Genomic DNA, 22,052 nt, shown 5'->3' with positions numbered 1-22,052 from the left:
AGAGGGAGTGTGAGAGAGAGAGAGTGAGAGAGAGAGAGTGGGAGAGAGCGAGAGTGGGAGAGAGCGAGAGTGGGAGAGAGCGAGAGTGGGAGAGAGCGAGAGTGGGAGAGAGCGAGAGTGGGAGAGAGCGAGAGTGGGAGAGAGCGAGAGTGGGAGAGAGCGAGAGTGGGAGAGAGCGAGAGTGGGAGAGAGCGAGAGTGGGAGAGAGCGAGAGTGGGAGAGAGCGAGAGTGGGAGAGAGCGAGAGTGGGAGAGAGCGAGAGTGGGAGAGAGCGAGAGTGGGAGAGAGCGAGAGTGGGAGAGAGCGAGAGTGGGAGAGAGCGAGAGTGGGAGAGAGCGAGAGTGGGAGAGAGCGAGAGTGGGAGAGAGCGAGAGTGGGAGAGAGCGAGAGTGGGAGAGAGCGAGAGTGGGAGAGAGCGAGAGTGGGAGAGAGCGAGAGTGGGAGAGAGCGAGAGTGGGAGAGAGCGAGAGTGGGAGAGAGCGAGAGTGGGAGAGAGCGAGAGTGGGAGAGAGCGGGAGAGGGAGAGAGCGGGAGAGGGAGAGAGTGTGAGAGAGAGAGAGTGGGGGAGAGAGAGTGTGAGAGAGAGAGTGGGCGAGAGAGTGGGCGAGAGAGTGGGAGAGAGAGTGGGAGAGAGAGTGGGAGAGAGAGTGGGAGAGAGAGTGGGAGAGAGAGTGGGAGAGAGAGTGGGAGAGAGAGTGGGAGAGAGAGTGGGAGAGAGAGTGGGAGAGAGAGTGGGAGAGAGAGTGGGAGAGAGAGTGGGAGAGAGAGAGAGTGTGAGTGAGAGAGAGTGTGAGTGAGAGAGAGTGTGAGTGAGAGAGAGTGTGAGTGAGAGAGAGTGTGAGAGAGAGAGAGTGTGAGAGAGAGAGAGAGTGTGAGAGAGAGTGTGAGAGAGAGAGAGTGAGAGAGAGAGAGTGTGAGAGAGCGAGAGTGGGAGAGAGCGAGAGTGGGAGAGAGCGAGAGTGGGAGAGAGAGAGAGTGGGAGAGAGCGAGAGTGGGAGAGAGCGAGAGTGGGAGAGAGCGAGAGTGGGAGAGAGCGAGAGTGGGAGAGAGCGAGAGTGGGAGAGAGCGAGAGTGGGAGAGAGCGAGAGTGGGAGAGAGCGAGAGTGGGAGAGAGCGAGAGTGGGAGAGAGCGAGAGTGGGAGAGAGCGAGAGTGGGAGAGAGCGAGAGTGGGAGAGAGCGAGAGTGGGAGAGAGCGAGAGTGGGAGAGAGCGAGAGTGGGAGAGAGCGAGAGTGGGAGAGAGCGAGAGTGGGAGAGAGCGAGAGTGGGAGAGAGCGAGAGTGGGAGAGAGCGAGAGTGGGAGAGAGCGAGAGTGGGAGAGAGCGAGAGTGGGAGAGAGCGAGAGTGGGAGAGAGCGAGAGTGGGAGAGAGCGAGAGTGGGAGAGAGCGAGAGTGGGAGAGAGCGAGAGTGGGAGAGAGCGAGAGTGGGAGAGAGCGGGAGAGGGAGAGAGCGGGAGAGGGAGAGAGTGTGAGAGAGAGAGAGTGGGGGAGAGAGAGTGGGAGAGAGAGAGTGGGCGAGAGAGTGGGAGAGAGAGTGGGAGAGAGAGTGGGAGAGAGAGTGGGAGAGAGAGTGGGAGAGAGAGTGGGAGAGAGAGTGGGAGAGAGAGTGGGAGAGAGAGTGGGAGAGAGAGTGGGAGAGAGAGAGGGAGAGAGAGTGAGAGTGTGTGAGAGAGAGTGTGTGAGAGAGAGTGTGTGAGAGAGAGAGAGAGTGTGCACACACATGCATGCTCACTCTCTCTGGGCCCCTGTTGCTAGGGAACAGCATAGGTTTTTTACTTGACATTGCTTGCTTTAACTCCCCTTCAAGAGTCACAAAATCTCATTAAAATGCAGGCATCTTTTAAAGTGAAACTAAAACTCAACTTTCCCCTCTTCTTACCACACTAATACAGAAACACATATTAAACTTCATTCCTAACACCCACAAGTACAACTTACTTAAACTATCTCTAATTCCTAACAAAATACACAACATATATTCGTCAGAAAAATTCTCCAGTCAAACCAGCATCAGAAATACAAACACCTCCCAACAGCGCTACAGATATCTGTAGTTGGAAGCCTTGAAGTTTTTGATCGCAGGAGCCAAAATAAAAAACATGAAAAGCGAAGAAAAACAAATCAAACAATGGACTGAGTGGGCCCCAAAGTCCCAGACAGGGCATACACTGGGTAGCAGCGCAGAGCCATGGCAACAGCTCCTGTAGGGAACCCTCCTCTCTCCCAGATCACCACTGGTGAAGGCACTGGGGTACAGACTGGACATGTGGAGCACAGATACCTCAAGCCAAAGCTCTGGGTTTTGAAAGCCGAAGCATAGATGAAGGGAAGCTCCTCAGGCAGAAACAGCAGACACCTCTTGTTGCCTTGTCCGTAGTGGACAGTCACCTAACTAAAAGTAACGATGGTGGCAAATTTAAAATTAAAAACAAGTAGCAATGTTTTATTTCTAGAAGGTTAGAATTGAAAAGCAGAGAATTACGTTAAACCTGTATAGAACCTGGTTTAGATGACATGGAGTACTGTGTACAGTTCTGCTTTCCATTGTACAAGAAGGACATGGAGGCACTGGAGGAGGTACAAAATCTGTTTACTAGAATACCAGTCCAGAGAACGTTCACTAGGTTTATCCCGTGTATGGAGGGATTTTCATATGAGGAGAGGTTGAGTATGTTGGGCCTGTAGTCACTGGAGTTGAGAAGAATGAGAGGTGCCCTTATTGAAACAGGGGGCTTGACAGAGTAGATGCTGAGAGGTTGTTTCCCCTTGTGGGAGAGTCTAGGACCAGAGGGCACAATCTCAGAGTAAAGGGTCACCTATTTAAGACAGAAACAAGGAGGAATTTCTTCTCTCAGAGGGTAGTGAATCTGTGGAATTCTTTACTGCAGAGGGCTGTAGAGCCTTGGTAGTTAAAATACATTCAAGGCTGAGACAGGCAGATTTTTAATCAGTAAGGGAATCGAGGGTTATGGGGGAAAAGGCAGGAAAATGGAGTTGAGGATCATCAAGTCAGCATGATCTAATTGAATGGCGGAGCAGACTCAATGGGCCAAATGGCCTACTCCCCTGCCTTATGGAATAATACCAAACCCAAGCAGTTATGCCAATCAGGAAATTTTGAACAGGCTGGAGCTCTTTTTGCTAGAAAAGGGACGACTGCAGAATGATCGATAGAGGTCTTTAGATTATGAAAAAGATCGATTGGTCAGACAGTGAAAATGTGTCCACTGACACTGGAGACCAAAAGTAGAGACCCTAGTCAGTAATAAAACTGAGAGGGGATTCAGGAGAAGCATTTCAACCAGAGAGTGGGGAGGACATGCAACTTGCTATTCATGGAGTGATTGAGGTGAATAGTACAGATGAATTCAAAGAAGAACTAGATAAACACATGAAGGAAGGAAGGAATTGCAGATATATTGATCGGATGAGGAGGAGGAGGATTGGAGGCAGCTTGTGCAGCATAAACACAGACATGGGATAAATTTCCAGTTTCCATGCTGTAACTACTTTGTGACTTGACTATCCTCTCTGTTCAGTGTTTCAGAATCCCTGTACTATCCCTGCCTTCAGTAGAGATTATGGGGCTACAGCGATACCTTTCATATTTATCCCTCAGATTATGGAGTTCATCAGGCTCCTCCTCGCTGGCCTGTTTCTCAGTCAGCTTCACGAGATTCTCGATCTTCTGTTGCATAATAGAGATCTGGGTTTCTAGTGAAAGGCAACGAGGAAATCACAAGAAATAGCATTAGGATGAGTCCTTGCGCCCCCGATTCCCAATTAGCTCTGCTGATGTTGGTGACCCTCCCTACGCTTCCATGTGCACTGACCACCCTCATCCAAGAGGTAAGTGAGGTCAGAAAAAATATACGTCTCATCCGAACAATTACAGCTCACACAACGCAGCCCCCACTCATGGTCTCCCGCTCCGGACCCACACAGCACAGAATTTTTACAGTGAAAAGCTTCCCAGTCAAAGCCTGAGCCAGGTTCACCTGTAACCATTCCCTGCAAGGAAGTGCCCATCCCTAACTAGGGGTGGGCAACAAATGCCAGCCTTCCTAGTGATACCCACATACCAAAAATGGGAATATTAAAAAAAAAGGGCTCTATGATTGTTTATTGAGCCATCCGTCTGACTGCCATCCCTGTTGGTGCCAGCACCTGTGCTTTCCATCACCTACACAGGATGGGTGCATCACAGCACCTCCCAACCCGGTGACCTCCATTGCTGAGGAGGACAAGAACGAGGCCATCTTGGGAACAGTCACCTCAAAACTCCTCACCCACATTACATGAAAAAAAATCATATACTAAAGAAATCAAACAGTTTCTCATCTGTTACCTTGCTCGGTAACCAGCTTGCGGGCCTCAGTCAGCTCGATCTCCAAGTCGTCGCGAAGCGTTCGAGCGTCCGCAAGCTGTTTCTTCATCCGCCGCATCTGGACTAATGGGGTCTGCATGAAGTCCCGCATTGGTGACGTCGGAGAGTTAGACGGTGCAGAACTGCTAAAAAAAAAAAGGAAAGGATCAAGATAAAAGCTGCCAAACTCTTATGGACCTTCTCTTTAGGTCTTTCATCTAATCAACCGTCCTCATTCAGGACCAGCAGATGCTAAGACAGGAACAGCTCTCAAGAAAAAAAAAGATGCACACAGCGTGCACAGTCTCCAGGGCTCAGTGAACAAGTTTGTGTGAAAGTGAGAGCAAGATAGCCGGTATAACATGATAATAAAATTTTAAAATGATATCTGTTCCAGTTAGTTGATCGTGTAAGGCTGCAGAGCAAAACTTGTACTGTGACAATAGCTGAAACATCAGTGACAAGAAGAGGGAAACGCAATAAAATAACAGTCCCAAATGATGGCGGTGGCAGAAGATTAAGGAGTGAATCATATTTAAGACAGACAAATGGTTAATAGACAGAGAGAAACTATTTCCTCTGGTGGGGCGTCTGCAACAAGGGGACACAATCTTAAAATTCGAGCCAAGCCGTTCAGGCGTGATGTCAGGAAGCACTTCTGCACACAAAGGGGAGAGGAAATCTGGAACTCTCTTTCTCTCTCTCTCTGCCCACCCACCACCGCCACAAAAAAACTTGTGGATGTTGAAGGTCAATTGAAAATTCCAAAACTGAGATGAATAGATTTTTTGTTAGGCAAGGGTATCAAGAGGGATAGAACCAATGCAAGTACTGCATGTATATGGAGTTAAGATACAGATCAGCCATGACCTGGTTGAATGGTGGAACAGGCTTGAGGGGCTGAATGTCCCCCTGCCTTGTTCCCATGTACCAGGGGTCTATATTTAATAGACAATTTTCAAATCTGAGCCATTTAGTATAGCTGAACAACGGCAGGAACAAATTCACTGGGATGATAATGAGTTCTTGTGCTCCTTTGGACAATCTTTAAATGGCAAAAATCTCCAGCGCCATGACAACTTTTGAGGCACAATTCTCATCCGAAAATATTAAAAATGAAGGCTCTCTTACTGCATTCAGTGCACTTTAGCAGGTGTGCAGGTAAAATGCTTCCTCTCTCCACAGCTGTCTGACCTGCTGAGTTTTCCAGCATTTTCTGGTTTTTTTTCAGCTTTCTAGTATCCACAGTATTTTGCTTTTGTTATTTTACTTACATTTTGCCCTGGCATTCAAGTGCAGCTTAACGAGGTGTGGGCCTACTTTGGCCCAAAATAAGCAGAGTTCTTAAGACACAAGACTCCAAGGGTTATATTACGAGGAGTGAGTACAGAAAAAAAAGAGTTGCATTTCGCTGAATTTAGAAAGGTAAGGGGTGACTCAATCAAAATTTTCAGGATGTTAAAGGCTGCTAACTGAATCCTTAGCCAGTTGGTGAAAAAAAACTAGATACTAATACTTTTACAGAAGGCAACATTACATATGAATGCCTTCTACCTACTGCCACTGTGTCCCAGCAGTCTCTCTTTCTAAGTACTCTAGGTATTTAATTAAACGATGCCCTCTGCCTATGTACCCTAACTATATAATTAACATGCTGGGAACTGTCAGGTAGATAGAGAGAAACTATTTCCACTGGTTAGGAAGCCTAGGACTAAAGGGGACAAAAGGTCTAGCAGCACCTATGAAGAGGGTAACAGAGGTAACATTTAAGGTACATGAATTTTCGCCAGAATTGGCCTTAAAGGATATGGTGCAACAAAATTGGCTGGACAGTCTACTCCTGTTGTAAACAGAAACCTTGAAATTGACATTAATGCAAACATGTGATGGTTTTTGCTTTAAGTGTGATATGACTGCTTGTTTTAAAAAGGTGGGGACTGTACACTAATGAGCGGAGAGAGCAAGTCTGGACACCAGAATTATGTCAGGGCACCGACCTGTACACACTGGAGGTCAGGAATTTTGTTTTTTGCCCTCCAGTTTTCCCACAGAATGGTGGCGAGTTAGTCTCATCTGAACTGGCGCCGAATAAGCGGGCGACTGGAGACGAGGCTAGAAAGGAAAAAAAAGGAAACATTAAACAGCATGGTGGGGCCGAGGTTTCCAAGGTTGCATTACTTGTAACCCTTCGAATATAGAAGATTAAGGGGCGATTTTTAAAAATTTACTCTTTCGTGGTATGTGGCAAGGTCACAATGATAGTTTCGTGGTCATCATTACCGAGGCTAACTTTTCAATTCCAGATTATTAGTTTGAATTTAAATTCCACCAGCTGCAGTGGTGCGATTTGAACCTTTGCCCCCAAACATTAGCATGGTCCTCTGGATTACTAGTCCAGTGACAATACCACTACACCACCATCTCCCTTTCGGGGGTATTGAAGACTCTTGAAGGAATTGATAGTGTAGATACAGAGAAATAGAGAGGGAGTCCAGAACAAGGGGGCAGAATCTTAAAATTTGAGCCGGGCCATTCAGGGGTGATGTCAGGAAGCACAAAGGGGAGTGAAAGTTAGGAATTGTCTCCCCCAAAAATCAGAGCCTGGGAGGAGATCAACTGAAAATGTTAAAAACTGAGATCGCGAGGTATTTGTTGGGTAAGGGTATTAAGAGTCATAAGAACATAAGAAATAGGAGCAGGGATGGACAGCACAGCCCATCAAGTCTGCTCTGCCATTCAATATGATCACGGCTGATCTTGGGCTTCAACTCCATTTTCCAGCCCACTCCCTGTATCCCTTAATTCCCTAGGAGGCCCACAGAACTAAGGTAGGTAAATGGAATTAAGAAACAGATCAGATGAACAGACTCCTCCTATATTCCTAAAAAAACAACAAATTATTTCAGAACCAAATTAAGAAATGGGTTTGGGCATGTCTGCTTCTCTCCAGGAGCAGGGGAGCATGGTCAGAAGATGCCTGAATTGAAAGCAAGGTCTTGACTTTGCCCCCCCCAATCTCCCAGGATGCTGGAGCCCTTCGATGGCTTTTCCCCCGTGCCCAATGCACAGATAAGTCTGAAAATGATTCATACATTCATTTAACTGTTGGGGAAAGTTTATTCCCTCCTAAATAAATTTTACTAAATACAAGTTACCTCGACTCCGCAAGAACGTGGCCAAGTTATTATCCAAATAAACTCCTTCTTCGTTGTTGAGAACATAGCGAAGCATTCCCACAAGTTCACCCTGTGAAGGAAAAGGGGGGTGGAGTGGAAAGAGAGTTAATTTCAAGTTTTAAGATCAATAAATAGGACCAAGTGTGCAAAATGCTACAAATCAGGGGCTAGATTTTCCACATTTCTCAGAAAACTTGGCCCTGGATAAAGTTTCAGGAAGCGGAGAGGGGTCTGAATTTGAGAACAAGCAGAATAAAATGAACACACAGCTTTGATGTTGTGTGCTTTGTAATGAATATTTAGGATGAAGTTGTTGCAGCAACAGGAGAATAAATAAGGAATCTTATTTGTTATGTGAACATTTCCTGGAGTTATCCCCAGCTGAATATTCCTTCCAGAGGTACTATCCCTCTGGTTCCACAGGCACCAGCTACTCTACAGCACCTCGATCTTCAGCAGTGCCATGCCCTTGACCTTCTCCCTAGGCCTATAATAATCCCTGAACAAACATCACAGATAACCTACAAATTTATCTGCCTATCATATTGCTGTTTGTGGAGATTTGAGAAGCTCAAAACCATTCAGGGCAAGAAGTTAGCTTGGTTGGCGTCACTTCACCAGGCCCCTTTTCATCACTAGCTGTGGCTGCAGTGTGTGCTATCTACAGGATCCATTGCAGCAACTCACCAAGGTCACTTCCCTCCCCTGCAACCTCCACCAATGTCATTGGAACCCAAGCACGTTCCATTCAATTGGGTCAACAACCTGAAGTCCAAAATGTGGGAACACCATCACCATATGGACTGCAGTGGTTCAACAAGGAGGTCAGCTACCACCTTCTCAGGAACTTGTCAGCGTCACCCACGACCCAAAGAAGGGGAGAGGGACAGAGAAAAAGGAGGAACGTTTTGTTGTTTACCTGGGTGTCTATGTCAAGAGATTCAAACTCCCATGGGTTTTGCTTGGCCATGGTGTGGAGATGGAGCAGGAGAACAACCACCTGCAGAGAACACAAAAAAAGACGATGAATAGAAGTCTCGCTTTCTCATCTCACACTCAGTTTGCGTACACAGGTCAGGCAACGCAGGTCACATTACTTTGCCAAGTCAACCCCATCCTGTTTCCGGTAACTTGTGAGGGCTTTCAATGCTCTTCAGTGGCCAGACTGCGGTGGTCCTGGCCAGATTAACGGCACACTATACATGTCCCAGTTTTCACCATATGAGGAACTCCACTGGTACAGCAAACCATTGAGGAAAACGGCAACACTCCCTTACCCAACTCTCCAATCCTAAAGGCATGACTCATTCTGGGGTACCATTTCAGATTCCACAGACCAAGGTTCCGTTCCTCGCTACAAACAGCGAAATGTTGGCACACTATTTCACCAAGGGGTGCATTGCAACCTGTCCTTACCCAAAGCCTAGAGACTTACTTTCCAGTGAGGGGTTGCTGGGCAACAAGTGGAAGCGAAATCAGTGGTTAATATTCTTCTCCCTTACCCTAGGGTGACTGTGGCAGTGATGGCGCCCTTGTTGCTGCCTGACTGCAATCAGGTAACGCAGCAAAGGTAAAGTCAGAGACTAAATCTGAGCCTGCACCATTGCCTTGCTTTCCAGGAATGACAGAGTTGCATGCTGAAGCATCTTTCTGACTCAGGAAGGGAGTTAAAAACAGTCTTTGCTCATGCCCTTCTCATCAGGACCACATATGCACACATGGCCCAGACTGGCTTACCTTCGCCATCTCAAGTTCCACATCCTCTCCCTGCAAGATCTTCTGCCAGGAAATCACACTTCCATCAGCAGGTTTGTACCTGCACAGGTCTGCAGTTAAGGAAGAGGAATGAGGATGTTACTATTCAGGGATGTGATGCTCAACACGTTAAAAGGATAATCACCAACATTTCCAGATGCCACTAGCAAAAGAGTTATACGGTATAAAACAATTGACTCTATGTGTCCCGTATAAACGTTCCCTCCCCACTGTTAAATTGCAACTTATTCCCCATCTTTGTAGCTCTCCGAGATCTCTGCTCCTCTAACTCTGGTCTCTTGTGCACCACCGATTTCTATTGCTCCACCATCACTGACTTCAGCTTTCTAGTTCCAAAGCTCTGGAATTCCTTCCTTAAACCTCTGTTTCTCCACCTCTCTCCTCTAAGTTGCTTTTCAAAATCCATCAATTTGACTGAGTTTTGATAATTATTTCCAACATCTGATTCACTATCTCGGTGTCAATTTTATTTTTGTCTGATTATGCTCCTGTGGTTGGAGGAAAGGAATCCTTGACCAAGTCCCATTCACAAGATAATTACAGATGAGAAAGCTTACTCACTCCATCTCAATTCAGTGATTCAGAACAACCCTTACACTCCTCCACTGCAGCATCGAATCCTCTTCAAAAATGATTCCCGGCATTTCACCTGTACCATTTTATCTGAAGTTTATTTCATGTGTTGATCAATTTTCATGAATCATTTTCCCTTATGGTCTTAAAACTCACTAGTTTGAATGGTGTCTACTCGCAAAAAAAAAAATAAATTCAGGTTCATTTTTCCTATTCCCTTAACTAGCATGCACACTTTGACAAGGATACCCATCAGGAAAAGCTGAACAGTTCTGGCTTTTTTCCCTACAAAAGGGGGACTTAGCAGTGAAACCGATAAGTGGTCTTCAAAATTATGAAAAAGGTTTAATAGGGTAGATGTAAAGGAGATGCTTCCACTTGTGGGAGACACCAAAACTTGGGACAACAGATATGATAGTCACTAATAAATCCAGAGAAATTTCTTTACACAGAGCGGTGAGAATGTGGAACTTGGTGACATAAACTGCTTGGGGGCAGGAGGAGGAAAGAGCGGGATGGGGAGGGATTGAGAGCAACAGGAAGGAAGGGACAGGAATAATATTACATTATATAAGGCCTTATCTGGAGTACTGCGTCCAGTTCTGGGCGCCATACCTGAGGAAGGACGTGAAGGCATTGGTGAGAGTACAGAAGAGATTCACAAGAATGATTCCAGGGATAAAGAACTGCAGCTATGAGCATAGATTGGAGAGGTTGGGACTGTCTTCCTTGGAGAAAAGCAGGCTTGATAGAGGTATCCACGATCCTGAGGGGCATGGGCAGGGTAAGTAGTGAGAAACTGTTCCCACTCAAGAGAGCATCAAGAACGAAAGGGCACAGATACAAAACAATTGACAGAAGTAAAAGTGATGTGAGGAAAAATGTTTTCACCTAGAGGGTGGTTGGAGTCTGGAACTAACTTCCTGAGGGGGTGATGGAGGCAGGTTCGATCGAGGTATTCAAAAGGAAATTGGATTGCTATCTGAAAAGAAAGAATGTGCAAAGAATAAGGCAGGGGAGAGGAACTAGGTAGAATGCTCTTTCGGAGAGCCTGTGCAGACTCGGTGGGCTGAATCCTCCTTCTGCAATGTAAAGATACTGTGATTCTATATACCTTAAACAATTCCATGTTCTTAAGAGGCTGGGGGGCAGTCACCTGGGGGTGTGTTCTTTTACATGAATCAGTTAGAGTTGCTACTTTTCAGACTGTAGAATCTTTTTTTTATATTTGTGTTCTCAGGATTTAGGCATCTTTGGTGAGGCCAGCATTAATTGCCCATCCACAGCTACCCCGATGTGGTGGTGGGACTTCTTGTAAATTGGATATTAATTAATTGTTATGGTCGTATGCAGGTGATGGGCAATAACTGGTGATTCATGAGTGCTCTTATATACAGGAGCACAGTGAAATAGTGGTTGTTGGGTTTGGAGATGCGTGCTTGTAATGCGTGTCTCTGTAAAAATCTTGTAGTTGTGCAAAGATTAGGCTCTGGTTCCAACCTTCACCACCTGGCCATCTAGAATAGAACACTTCATGAACTGCAGGTAAATGTTTGATACAACCGAGTAGTTTTCTAGGCCACTTCAAGATGGCAGTTGAGAATTAACCATGCTGATGTGAGACTGGAATCACATAGAAGCCAGACTGGGTTAAGAATGGCCATTTCCTTCCCCCAAGGGACAATAGTGAACCTGGGTTTCAGATAACAATCCAACACCTTCATGGTTAAGTTAAGGCCACAGTCAGATGAACAATGATCTTACTCAAAGGCAGAGCAGGCTTAAGGGGCTGAATGGCCTACTCCTATCTCTTATAATCTTGAGGTCACATTCTCTGGATTACTACTGCATTAACATTAAGCACTACATGACCATACCCACTTACAGAAATCGCTGCAAGTCTCAGCTTCTGAAACAACAAGCCTCAAAGATATAACTACCTCGATCATCTTTTTAGAGGAGCTCTTACCTGGCTGACTCTTCTGGACTTCAGAACCTATAAATACAGAACACAATTATTAGTAGTTCGAGCGGAACTTCATGCAGGTCTTTTAAAACCAAAAAGGTAAAAGATGGCTTCCTACTGAGTGACTGTAGTGCACACAATCTCTCTGGTCAAAAGGATATAGCAAAAGTAAAACATGTAGCAGCCTTGATCAGTAATTCCACGCAATGCAGCACCAAGATTAGAAGCCCAGCTCTGCTCATTAAACATTACACTGTCTTAGGTAGCAGCATGCTGCTCCTCCAGTGTCTATAAGGCAACACCACTCTAGAACAGAGCACAACAGACCAGCAAGATCCCAGGTTTGATCCCCAGCCTGCTCCAAGTAATCAGATCTCAGCCTGGTCCATGCAATCGTGTCATTACAATTGATCTTCATGCCCCAATTTCTGGTCACTATCCACTATACCAGCTCCTCCCTCTGTCTGGTTGCAGTGTGCGTGAATGGTAAGAATGGACTCGACTGTGAAGCCCTCTACTGGCACTCACCCTTCACAAAGGACCGGCATTTGGATAAGTTAGTGACGGGGCAGTACCTCAGTAAGGCACAGTCACTACTGGGTGGGGTAAAAGGAGAAATAGTCCAGGTGGTGATTCCACTCCAAATCCTTGTTCTCCCATTTCAGCGACAAAATACAAATCAGTAAGAACAAACAATCCAGTGTTGATACAGAACTTGAATACTGCCGAAAAAAGAAATATGTTATTGAAGCTTTTCGTCTTGTACTTATCAGGATATTGATGACATTCTTGCTTTGCTCCTGATGAGTGCAAGATGAGAAGCTTTGGCAACATCTCTCTTTTCAGCAATAAGAAAGAACAACTGGTTGTCACAGCTTTCCAAAGTTAAAATGCCCCAAGGAGGTTTCCTTACTTTTCATTGGTTCTCCTTTCACCAGTAACATGACCATCGCCTCTCCCCGCTCCTATTCCCAATGCACTATTGTGCAGTGGGCGCTGCGTCACGTCACGTGGACCCTGACAGCCTGTCGTGCCTGTGCCTGTGCCAGCTTTTTGAAAGAGCTTTTTAATTTGCCCTGCTCCCGTGGCCCTGAAATGCTCTACTGCAAATTCAAGGGCACAAATACGAGGAGGGAAACATGCCGACAGAAATGGCAGCTGACCTAATCTTTCAAGAGTCATTTTTCTCGTTGTAAAGAGAGCAGGGGGAATAACTACTGGCAGGTGAGCAAGTTTCCACTGGGCATTGAGCACGAATTTTAGCCAAGTCAGTTGATTGTGAACCAAGTGCGTAGGTGGGAATTGGTTAATTCAGCATTAACCAGAGCATCAAGTCCAGTACCTTCAACTCCCTGTGTTCAATACTGTCTTTACCATCTGAGCCACGAGGGAGAGGCACATCACACTTCCTAAAGTATTTATTTTTATTGTAATAAAATTTAATTGGAAAAGGTCAAAAAAAACATAATTCAAAGGGAGGTTCTTTGGGGTACATAAATAATTATGGAGGCATTCGGTCAAGAGCTAAACAACTTCAAGCTAAATGCCAAAACAACTTTTTGCATCAAGTTTTTCCATGCTTACATTCTAAAAAGTTGCAGATAAATTGAAATCTCTCCTCAATGGATTGCTCTTCAATTAGCTGTGAGGCATTTTCCTTTCCAGTTCTGCAAAAAGAAATGTTAGTTATTAAAAAGTTGTTTTTAAATATATAAAAATGACTCCATCTGCACAGCCACTTCTAGATAAATGTAGATACAGCTACACTGCCAAATGACCACCTTTTCCCTCATCACTTTCCTTCTTTGCCAAAAGAATGAACTTGCATTAATATAGCACCTTACGCAACCTCAGAATATCCCAAAGCACTTTACAGCCAGTGAAGTGTAGTCACTGTTGTAATGTAGTAAATGCAGAAGCCAATTTATGCACAGCAGGATCCAAAAAAAAAAGTGATAATTGATCAGAGAATCTGTATTTTTGTTGAGTGAATTTGGTTCAAGGATAAATACTAGCCCAGGATACTGGGGAGAACATCCCTGCGCTTTTTTAAAAACATACACCAATATGGTTTAACATCTCATCTGAAAGATGGCAGCCTCCACCAGTGCAACACTGGGAACATCAGCCTAGAATCTGTACTTCGGTCCCTCTGGAGTGAGATGTGAACCCAGGCCCTTCTGACTCATAGACGTGAGTGCTACCCACTGAGCCACAGCTGACACCAAAAGGTGTTGGTCCATTGTTGGTGCAGTCCTCCGACTGCTTTGGTGCCTTATCCAAATCATTTTTTTTTTTGGTGACACTCCTGTAAAGCGCCTTGGAATGTTTTACTACGTTAAAGGCACTATTTAAACACAAGTTGTTGTTGCACCTTCCCCAGCCGACCATGAACCTGGGCTTAATCATTCAACATCATCAAACATATGACTGCAAAAAAAAAAACCCTACCATCACTTAAAAATTCCTGAATGCAGTCAAATTACTCACATCCTGCACACCATTTTGATGAAGATGACACCATCACGGAGACTCGACAGACTTTCTATTTCTTCCGACAATTTAAGAATGTTAACCTGTCGGCAGAAGAAAGCAAAAAATAAACATTAAATAAACACCAACTTATAACTTGACATCAGTCAGCAAGTTACTGTTCTGAATTTGCCAGGACCATCCCCAACCTGAACACAGGTTGAGGAAATAAAATCCTGTTTCCTCCTCCTTTTAAAGCTTAGAACACTTGTCACCTGAATTTCCCCCCTTACTATTAGCCCTGGTGTCTTTCCTTAAGACAAAATGTTAGAACTTTGTTCGAAAAAAGGGTGTAAAGATAAGTCCAGCAACAACAGGCCAGTCAGTTTAACTTTGGTGGTGTGGAAACTTCTAGAAACAATAATTCAGGACAAAATTAATAGTCACGTGGATAAATGCGGGTTAATTTAGGAAAGCCAGCATGAATTTCTTAAGGGAAGATCGTGTTTAACTAACGTGCTAGAGTTTTTGGAAGAGGTAACACAGGGTTGATGAGGGTAATGCTATTGATGTGGTATACATGGACTTCCAAAAGGCATTTTATAAAGTGTTGCACAACAGAATTATGAGCAAAGTTATAGCTCATGGAATAAAAGGGGCAGTAGCAACATGGATACAGGCTGAGAGAACGGCTAATAAAGCATATGGTATCCACAAGAGCAAGGAGGTTATGTGATCTTGCATAAAACACTAGTTCGGCCTCAGCTGGAGTATTGTGTCCAGTTTTAGGCACCGCACTTTAGGAAGGGTGTGAAGGCATTGGAGAGAGTGCAGAAAAGATGGTTCCAGGGATGAGGAACTTCAGTTATGCAGATAGACTGAAGAAGCTAGGATTATTTTCCTGCAGAAAAGAAGACTGAGAGGAGATTTGACACAGGTATGCAAAATCATGAGCGGCCTGGACAGAGCAGATAGGGAGAAACTGTTCCCCCTGGTGGAAGGATCGAGAATGAGGGGGCACAGATTTAAAGTAATTGGCAAAAGTGATATGAGGGAAAAAAACCATGCGCTGCGTGAAAAAGCTCTGCCTGAGTATGGCGGAGGCAGGTTCAATTGAAGCATTCAAGAGGGAATTAGGTTGTTAGCTGAAAAAGAAGAATGTGCAGGATTATGGCCCGAAAGGAGTTGCTTGTTTGGAGAGCTGGTGCAGACATACTGGGCTGAGTGGCTTCCTTCTACACTGCAAAAAAGAAATTTGTATAAAGTTTCCATGCATTTAAGAACAGCAGGTCTACAATTTCAATGTCATATTACAGAGGAAACATCCAAAACAATCTTTCAAAGCTTCATACTTGTGAGCTGGTGGCCTAAAGTCAACAGGCATGTCACAATTTGCAAACACCCTGACCAAACAATCACTAAACCCTGAATAATCTGGAGTGTCACCCACTTAACGCTCAAGGCTTTTTGATCTTAAGGGTCACAGATTTCCCCTGATACCAGGGAAATTTGCATGTTACAATGTGCAACACATCTTCACACAAAGGGTGGTAAAAGTGTGGAACACTCTCCCACAAAAAGCAGGTGCCAGCTCAATTAATTATTGCAAAATTGAGATGGATAGGTCTTTCCGAGCCAAGTGTATTGAGGGATATGGAACAAGGCGGGTGGATAGAGTTACAACACTGATCAGCCACGATCTCACTGACTGTTGGAAAAGACTCAAGGGGCTGTATGACCTTCTCCTGTTCCTTCATAAATCAGCCCATGGCCAGTACAGAAGGTCCACTAGTGAATCTTTAATGTTACCAGTGCCTTCCTGGGCTAGATTCAAAATCGGTTTAAGGTAAAAGTTTAGTCTTAACCCACTTGCGGGGGGGGCGGGGGGGTGGTGGTGCATGCGGGAGGCATAGTGGTATTGTCACTGACCCAGGGTAATGCTCTGGGGACCCAGGTTCGAATCCCACCATGGCAGCTTGTGGAATCTGAGTACAATAAAAATCTGGAAGTCTAATGATGACCATGAAACCATTGTTAACTGCCATAACGTCCTTTAGGGAAGGATAATCAGCCATCCTGACCTGGTCTGGCCTATGTGACACAGAGTACTGAGGGAGGCAACGGAGGAGATTGCTGGGGCCTTAACAGAAATCTTTGTATCCTCACTGGCTACGGGTGAGGTCCCAGAGGACTGGAGAATGGCCAATGTTGTTCCATTGTTTAAGAAGGATAGCGGGGATAATCCAGGAAATTACAGGCCGGTGAGCCTTACATGAGTGGTAGGGAAATTATTGGAGAAGATTCTTTGTGACAGGATTTACTACCATTTGGAAGCAAATGGGCGTATTAGTGAATCCCCATCCACCACTACTCTCCTCCGTCTGGCTGAACTTGTTCTCACACTGAACAATTTCTCCTTTAACTCCTCTCACTTCCTCCAAATAAAAGGTGTGGCTATGGGTACCCGCATGGGCCCCAGCTATGCCTGTCTCTTTATGGGGTATCTGGAACATTCCTTGTTCCAGTCCTACTCCGGCCCCCTCCCACAACTCTTTCTCCGGTACATCGATGATTACTTCGGTGCTGCTTCATGCTCTCGTCGGGACCTGGAAAAATTTATTAATTTTGCTTCCAATCTCCACCCCTCCATCATTTTCACATGGTCCATCTCTGACACTTCTCTTCCCTTCCTTGACCTCTCTGTCTCAATTTCTGATGATAGACTGTCCACCAATATCCATTACAAGCCTACCGACTCCCACAGCTACCTCGACTACAGCTCCTCACACCCCGCTTCTTGTAAAGACTCCATCCCATTCTCTCAGTTCCTTCGCCTCCGTCGCATCTGTTCTGATGACGCTACCTTCAAAAACAGCTCCTCTGACATGTCCTCCTTCTTCCCTAACCGAGGTTTTCCATCCACGGTCATTGACAGGGCCCTCAACCGTGTCCGGCCCATATCCCGCGCATCCTCCCTCACGCCTTCTCCTCCTTCCCAGAAACATGATAGGGTCCCCCTTGTCCTCACTTATCACCCCACCAGCCTCCGCATTCAAAGGATCATCCTCCGCCATTTCCGCCAACTCCAGCATGATGCCACCACCAAACACATCTTCCCTTCACACCCCCTGACGGCATTCCATAGGGATCGTTCCCTCCGGGACACCCTGGTCCACTCCTCCATCACCCCCTACTCCTCAACCCCCACTTATGGCACCTCCCCATGCCCACGCAGAAGATGCAACACCTGCCCCTTCACTTCCTCTCTCCTCACCGTCCAAGGGCCCAAACACTCCTTTCAAGTGAAGCAGCATTTCACTTGCATTTCCCCTAACTTAGTCTACTGCATTCGTTGCTCCCAATGCGGTCTCCTCTACATTGGAGAGACCAAACGCAAACTGGGCGACCGTTTTGCGGAACACCTGCGGTCTGTCCGCAAGAAAGACCCAAACCTCCCTGTCGCTTGCCATTTTAACACTCCACCCTGTTCTCTTGCCCACATGTCTGTCCTTGGCTTGCTGCATTGTTCCAGTGAAGCCCAACACAAACTGGAGGAACAGCACCTCATCCTCCGACTAGGCACTTTACAGCCTTCCGGGCTGAATATTGAATTCAACAACTTTAGATCTTAAACTCCCCCTCCCCCCATCCCCACCCCGTTTCTCCCCCCCACCCCCACTTTTTTTTCAATAATTTATATAGATTCTTCTTTCCCCACCTATTTCCATTATTTTTAAATCTAAAACTAAAACCTTGTTAGTCTGTCCACCCCACCCCCACTAGAGCTGTACTTTGAGTATCCTGTCTTCCATTCTTAATTAGCACTTTTCTTAGACAAATATCACCACCTTCAACACCTCTTTGATCCTTTTGTCTGTGACATCTTTTGATTATCTGCTCCTATCACTGCTTATCTCCACAATCACCACACCCTCAACTTCTCTCTTCCCCCCCCGCCCACCTTAAACCAGTTTATATTTCTCCCTTCTCCTAACTATGCTTCAGTTCTGCCGAAGGGCCATGAAGGCTCGAAACGTTAACTGATTTCTTCTCCGCCGATGCTGCCAGACCTGCTGAGTTTTTCCAGGTAATTCTGTTTTTGTATTAGTGAGAGGCAGCATGGTTTTATGAATGGGAGGTCGTGTCTCACTAACTTGATCGAGTTTTTCGAGAAAGTGACAAAGATGATCGACAATGGAAGGGCAGTGGATGTTATATACATGGATTTCAGTAAGGCCTTTGACAAGGCCCCTCATGGCAGACTGGTATAGAAGGTAAAGTCCCACGGGATCAGAGGTGAGCTGGCAAGATGGATACAGAATTGGCTTGGTCATAGAAGACAGAGGGTAGCAGTGGATGGTGCTTTTCTGAATGGAGAGCTGTGACATCTGGGGGCTTGTGCCAAAATTGGGAGAGCTGTCTCACAGACTAGTCAAGCAACAGCCTGTCTAATCATAGTCACGTCATACCTTACAGATAATGTCCCAGATACCAGCATCACCATCCTGTCCCACGGCAGGACAGGCTCAGCAGGGGTGGCAGCACAGTGGTAAACAGTTGGGAGGAAGTTGCCATAGGAGTCCTCAACATTGACTCTGGTGCCCATGAAGTCTCATGGCATCAGATCAAATATGGGCAAGGTAACCTCCTCCGGATTACCACATACCGCACCCCTTCTCAGCTACTCCTCCATGTTGAACACCACTTGGGAGGTGCACTGAGGGTGGCAAGGGCGCAGAACGTACTCTGGGCCCATCACCAAGAGTGGCTCGGTAGCTGACCGAGTGCTAAGAATATAGCTGCTAGACTGGGTCTGCGGCAGGTGGTGAGGGAACCAACGAGACGGAAAAACATACTTGACCTCATCCTCACCAGCTACCTACCACAGATGCATTTGTCCATAACAGCATTGGTAGGAGTGACCACCACACGGTCCTTGTGAAGACAAAGTCCTGTCTTCACATTGAGGATGCCCTCTATTGTGTTGTGTGGCACTACCACTGTGCTAAATGGGATAGATTTCGAACAGCTCTAGCAACTCAAGACTGGACACCCATGAGGCGCTGTGGGTCATCAGCAGCAGCAGAACTGTACTCCAACACAATCTGTAACCTCATGGCCTGGCATATCCCCCACTCTGCCATTACTATCAAGCCAGGGGGTCAACCCTATTTCAATGAAGAGTGCAGGAGGGCATGCCAGGAGCAGCAACAGGCATACCTAAAAATGAGGCGACAATCTGGTGAAGCTACAACACAGGACTATTTGCGTGCCAAACAGCATAAGCAGCAAGTGACAGACAGAGCTAAGCGATTCCAGAACCAACAGATCAGATCTAAGCTCTGAAGTCCTGCCACATCCAGTCATGAATGGTAGTGGACAATTAAATAACTAACTCAAGGAGGCAGCTCCAAAAATATCCCCATCCTCAATGATGGGGGGGCCCCAGCACATCAGTGCAAAAGGCTGAAACATTTTCAACAATCTTCAGCCAGAAGTGCCAAATGTATGTTCCACCTTGGCCTCCTCCGGAGGTCCCCAGAATCACAGACGCCAGTCTTCAGCCAATTCAATTCACTCCACATATCATCAAGAAATGGCTGAAGGCACTGGATACCGCAAAGACTATGGGCCCTGACTAGACTCCGGCATAGTACTGAAGACTTGTGCTCCAGAACTAGCCAAGCTATTCCTGTACACAAAAATAGGATAAATCCAACCCAGCCAATTACCACCCCTTCAGTCTACTCTCGATCATCAGTAAAGTAATGGAAGGGGTCAACAACAATGTTATCAAGCAGCACTTGCTTAGCAATAACCTGCTCACTGATGCTCAGTTTGGGTTCCACCAAGGCCACTTAGCTACTTGGGTCAAACATGAACAAAAGAGCTGAACACCAGAGGTGAGGTGAGAATGACTGCCCTCAGCATCAAGGCAGCATTTGACCAAGTGTGGTATCAAGGAGCCCTAGCAAAACTGGAGACAATGGGAATCAGGAGAAAATCCTCTACTGGTTGGAGTCATAACTAGCACAATGGAAGACAGTTGTGTTGTTAGGCGTCAATCATCTCAGTTCCAGGACATCACTGCAGGAGTTCCTCAGGGTAGTGTCCTCGGCCCAACCATCTTCAGCTGCTTCATCAACAACCTTCTCTCCAACACAAGGTCAGGAGTGGAGATGTTCGCTAATGATTGAACAATGTTCAGCATCAATCGCGACTCCTCAGATACTGAAGCAGTCTATGTCCAAATGCAGCAAGGCCTGGACAATATCCAGGCTTGGGCTGACAAGTGGCAAATAAAATTCACGCCACAAAAGTGCCAGGCAATGACCATCTTCAACAAGGGAGAATCTAACCATCACCCCATGACATTCACTGGCATTACCATCGCTGAATCCCCCACTATCAACATCCTGGGGGATTACCATTAACCAGAAACTGAATTGGACTAGCCATATAAATACCGTGACTACAAGAGCAGGTCTGAGGCTCGGAATCCTCCTGACACCCCAAAGCCTGTCCACCATCTGCAAGGCACAAGTCAGGAGTGTGATGGAATACTCTCTGCTTGCTTGGATGAGTGCAGCTCCAACAACATTCAAGAATATTGACACCATCCAAGACAAAGCAGCCTGGTGATTGGCAATCATCCACAAACAATCATTCCCTCCACCACCGATGCACAGTAGCAGCAGTGCATACCATCTACAAATTGCACTGCATGGACTCGCCAGGGCTCTTTAGAAAGCACAGAAACATAGAAAATAGGAGGATTAGGTACTTCGGCCTTTCGAGCCTGCTCTGCCATTCAATATGATCATGGCTGATCCTCTCTCAATGCCGTAATCCCACGCTCTCCCATACCCCTTGATACCTTTAGAGTCTAGAAATCCAGTTCCTTCTTAATATTTTCAGTGACTTGGCCTCCACAGCCTCTGTGGTAGAGAATTCTACAGGTTCACCACCCTCTGAGTGAAGGCGTTTCTCCTCATCTTTCCTAAGTGATCTACCCCGTATCCTGAGACTGTGACCCCTTGTTCTAGACCTCCCCCAGCCAGAGGAAACATCATCCCTGCATCCAGTCTGCCCATCTCTGTCAGAATTTTATATGTTTGAGATCTCTCATTCTTCTAAACTCCAGTGAATACAGGCCTAGCTGACCCAATCTCTCCTCATTCGGCAATACTACCAGCCCAGGAATCAGCCTGGTGAACATTTGCTGCACTCCCTTTATGGCAAGTATATCCTTTCTTAGGTAAGGAGATCAAAACCGCACACTCCAGGTGCAGTCTCACCAGGGCCCTGTATAGCTGCAGTAAGACGTCCTTGCTCCTGAACAAAGAACAAAGAAAAGTACAGCACAGGAACAGGCCCTTCGGCCCTCCAAGCCTGCGCCGATCATATTGCCCATCAACTAAAACAATTTGCACTTCCGGGGTTCCTTATCCCTCTATTCCCATCCTATTCATGTATTTGTCAAGCTGCCTCTTAAACACCACTATCGTACTTGCTTCCACCACCTCCTCTGGCAGCGAATTCCAGACACTCACTACCCTCTGCGTAAAAAACTTGCCCCACACATCTCCTCTATAGTTTTCTCCTCTCACCTTAAATCTATGTCCCCTAGTAATTGACTCTTCCACCCTGGGAAAAAGCTTCTATCTACTCTGTCCATGCCACTCATAATTTTGTAAACTTCTATCAAGTCGCCCCTCAATCTC

At 46.1% G+C, this 22,052-nt stretch overlaps 2 protein-coding genes across 4 annotated transcripts in view; both read right to left on the bottom strand.

The window, feature by feature from the left end:
- Positions 1–22,052, bottom strand: part of folr (folate receptor) — an 81,993-nt gene that overhangs the window by 20,550 nt on the left and 39,391 nt on the right. The gene's annotated exons all lie outside the window — the stretch shown is intronic.
- LOC144682559 (nuclear mitotic apparatus protein 1) overlaps positions 3,520–22,052 on the bottom strand; it is a 56,804-nt gene continuing 38,271 nt past the window's right edge. For both annotated transcript variants that reach the window (XM_078544996.1, XM_078544995.1), the window contains exons 3-11: positions 14,347–14,432; positions 13,441–13,523; positions 11,860–11,886; positions 9,279–9,367; positions 8,461–8,541; positions 7,521–7,611; positions 6,363–6,477; positions 4,348–4,508; positions 3,520–3,713 (exon numbers count right to left, since the gene is read on the bottom strand). In XM_078544996.1, the coding sequence (XP_078401122.1) occupies positions 3,535–3,713; positions 4,348–4,508; positions 6,363–6,477; positions 7,521–7,611; positions 8,461–8,541; positions 9,279–9,367; positions 11,860–11,886; positions 13,441–13,523; positions 14,347–14,432 (912 nt within the window). In that variant the 3' untranslated portion in view covers positions 3,520–3,534. The remainder of the gene's footprint in view (positions 3,714–4,347; positions 4,509–6,362; positions 6,478–7,520; positions 7,612–8,460; positions 8,542–9,278; positions 9,368–11,859; positions 11,887–13,440; positions 13,524–14,346; positions 14,433–22,052) is intronic.

This window comes from Cetorhinus maximus, chromosome 7, assembly GCF_964194155.1.
Source record: "Cetorhinus maximus chromosome 7, sCetMax3.hap1.1, whole genome shotgun sequence".
NCBI lineage: Eukaryota > Metazoa > Chordata > Chondrichthyes > Lamniformes > Cetorhinidae > Cetorhinus > Cetorhinus maximus.
This window is presented reverse-complemented; position numbering and strand designations above follow the sequence as displayed.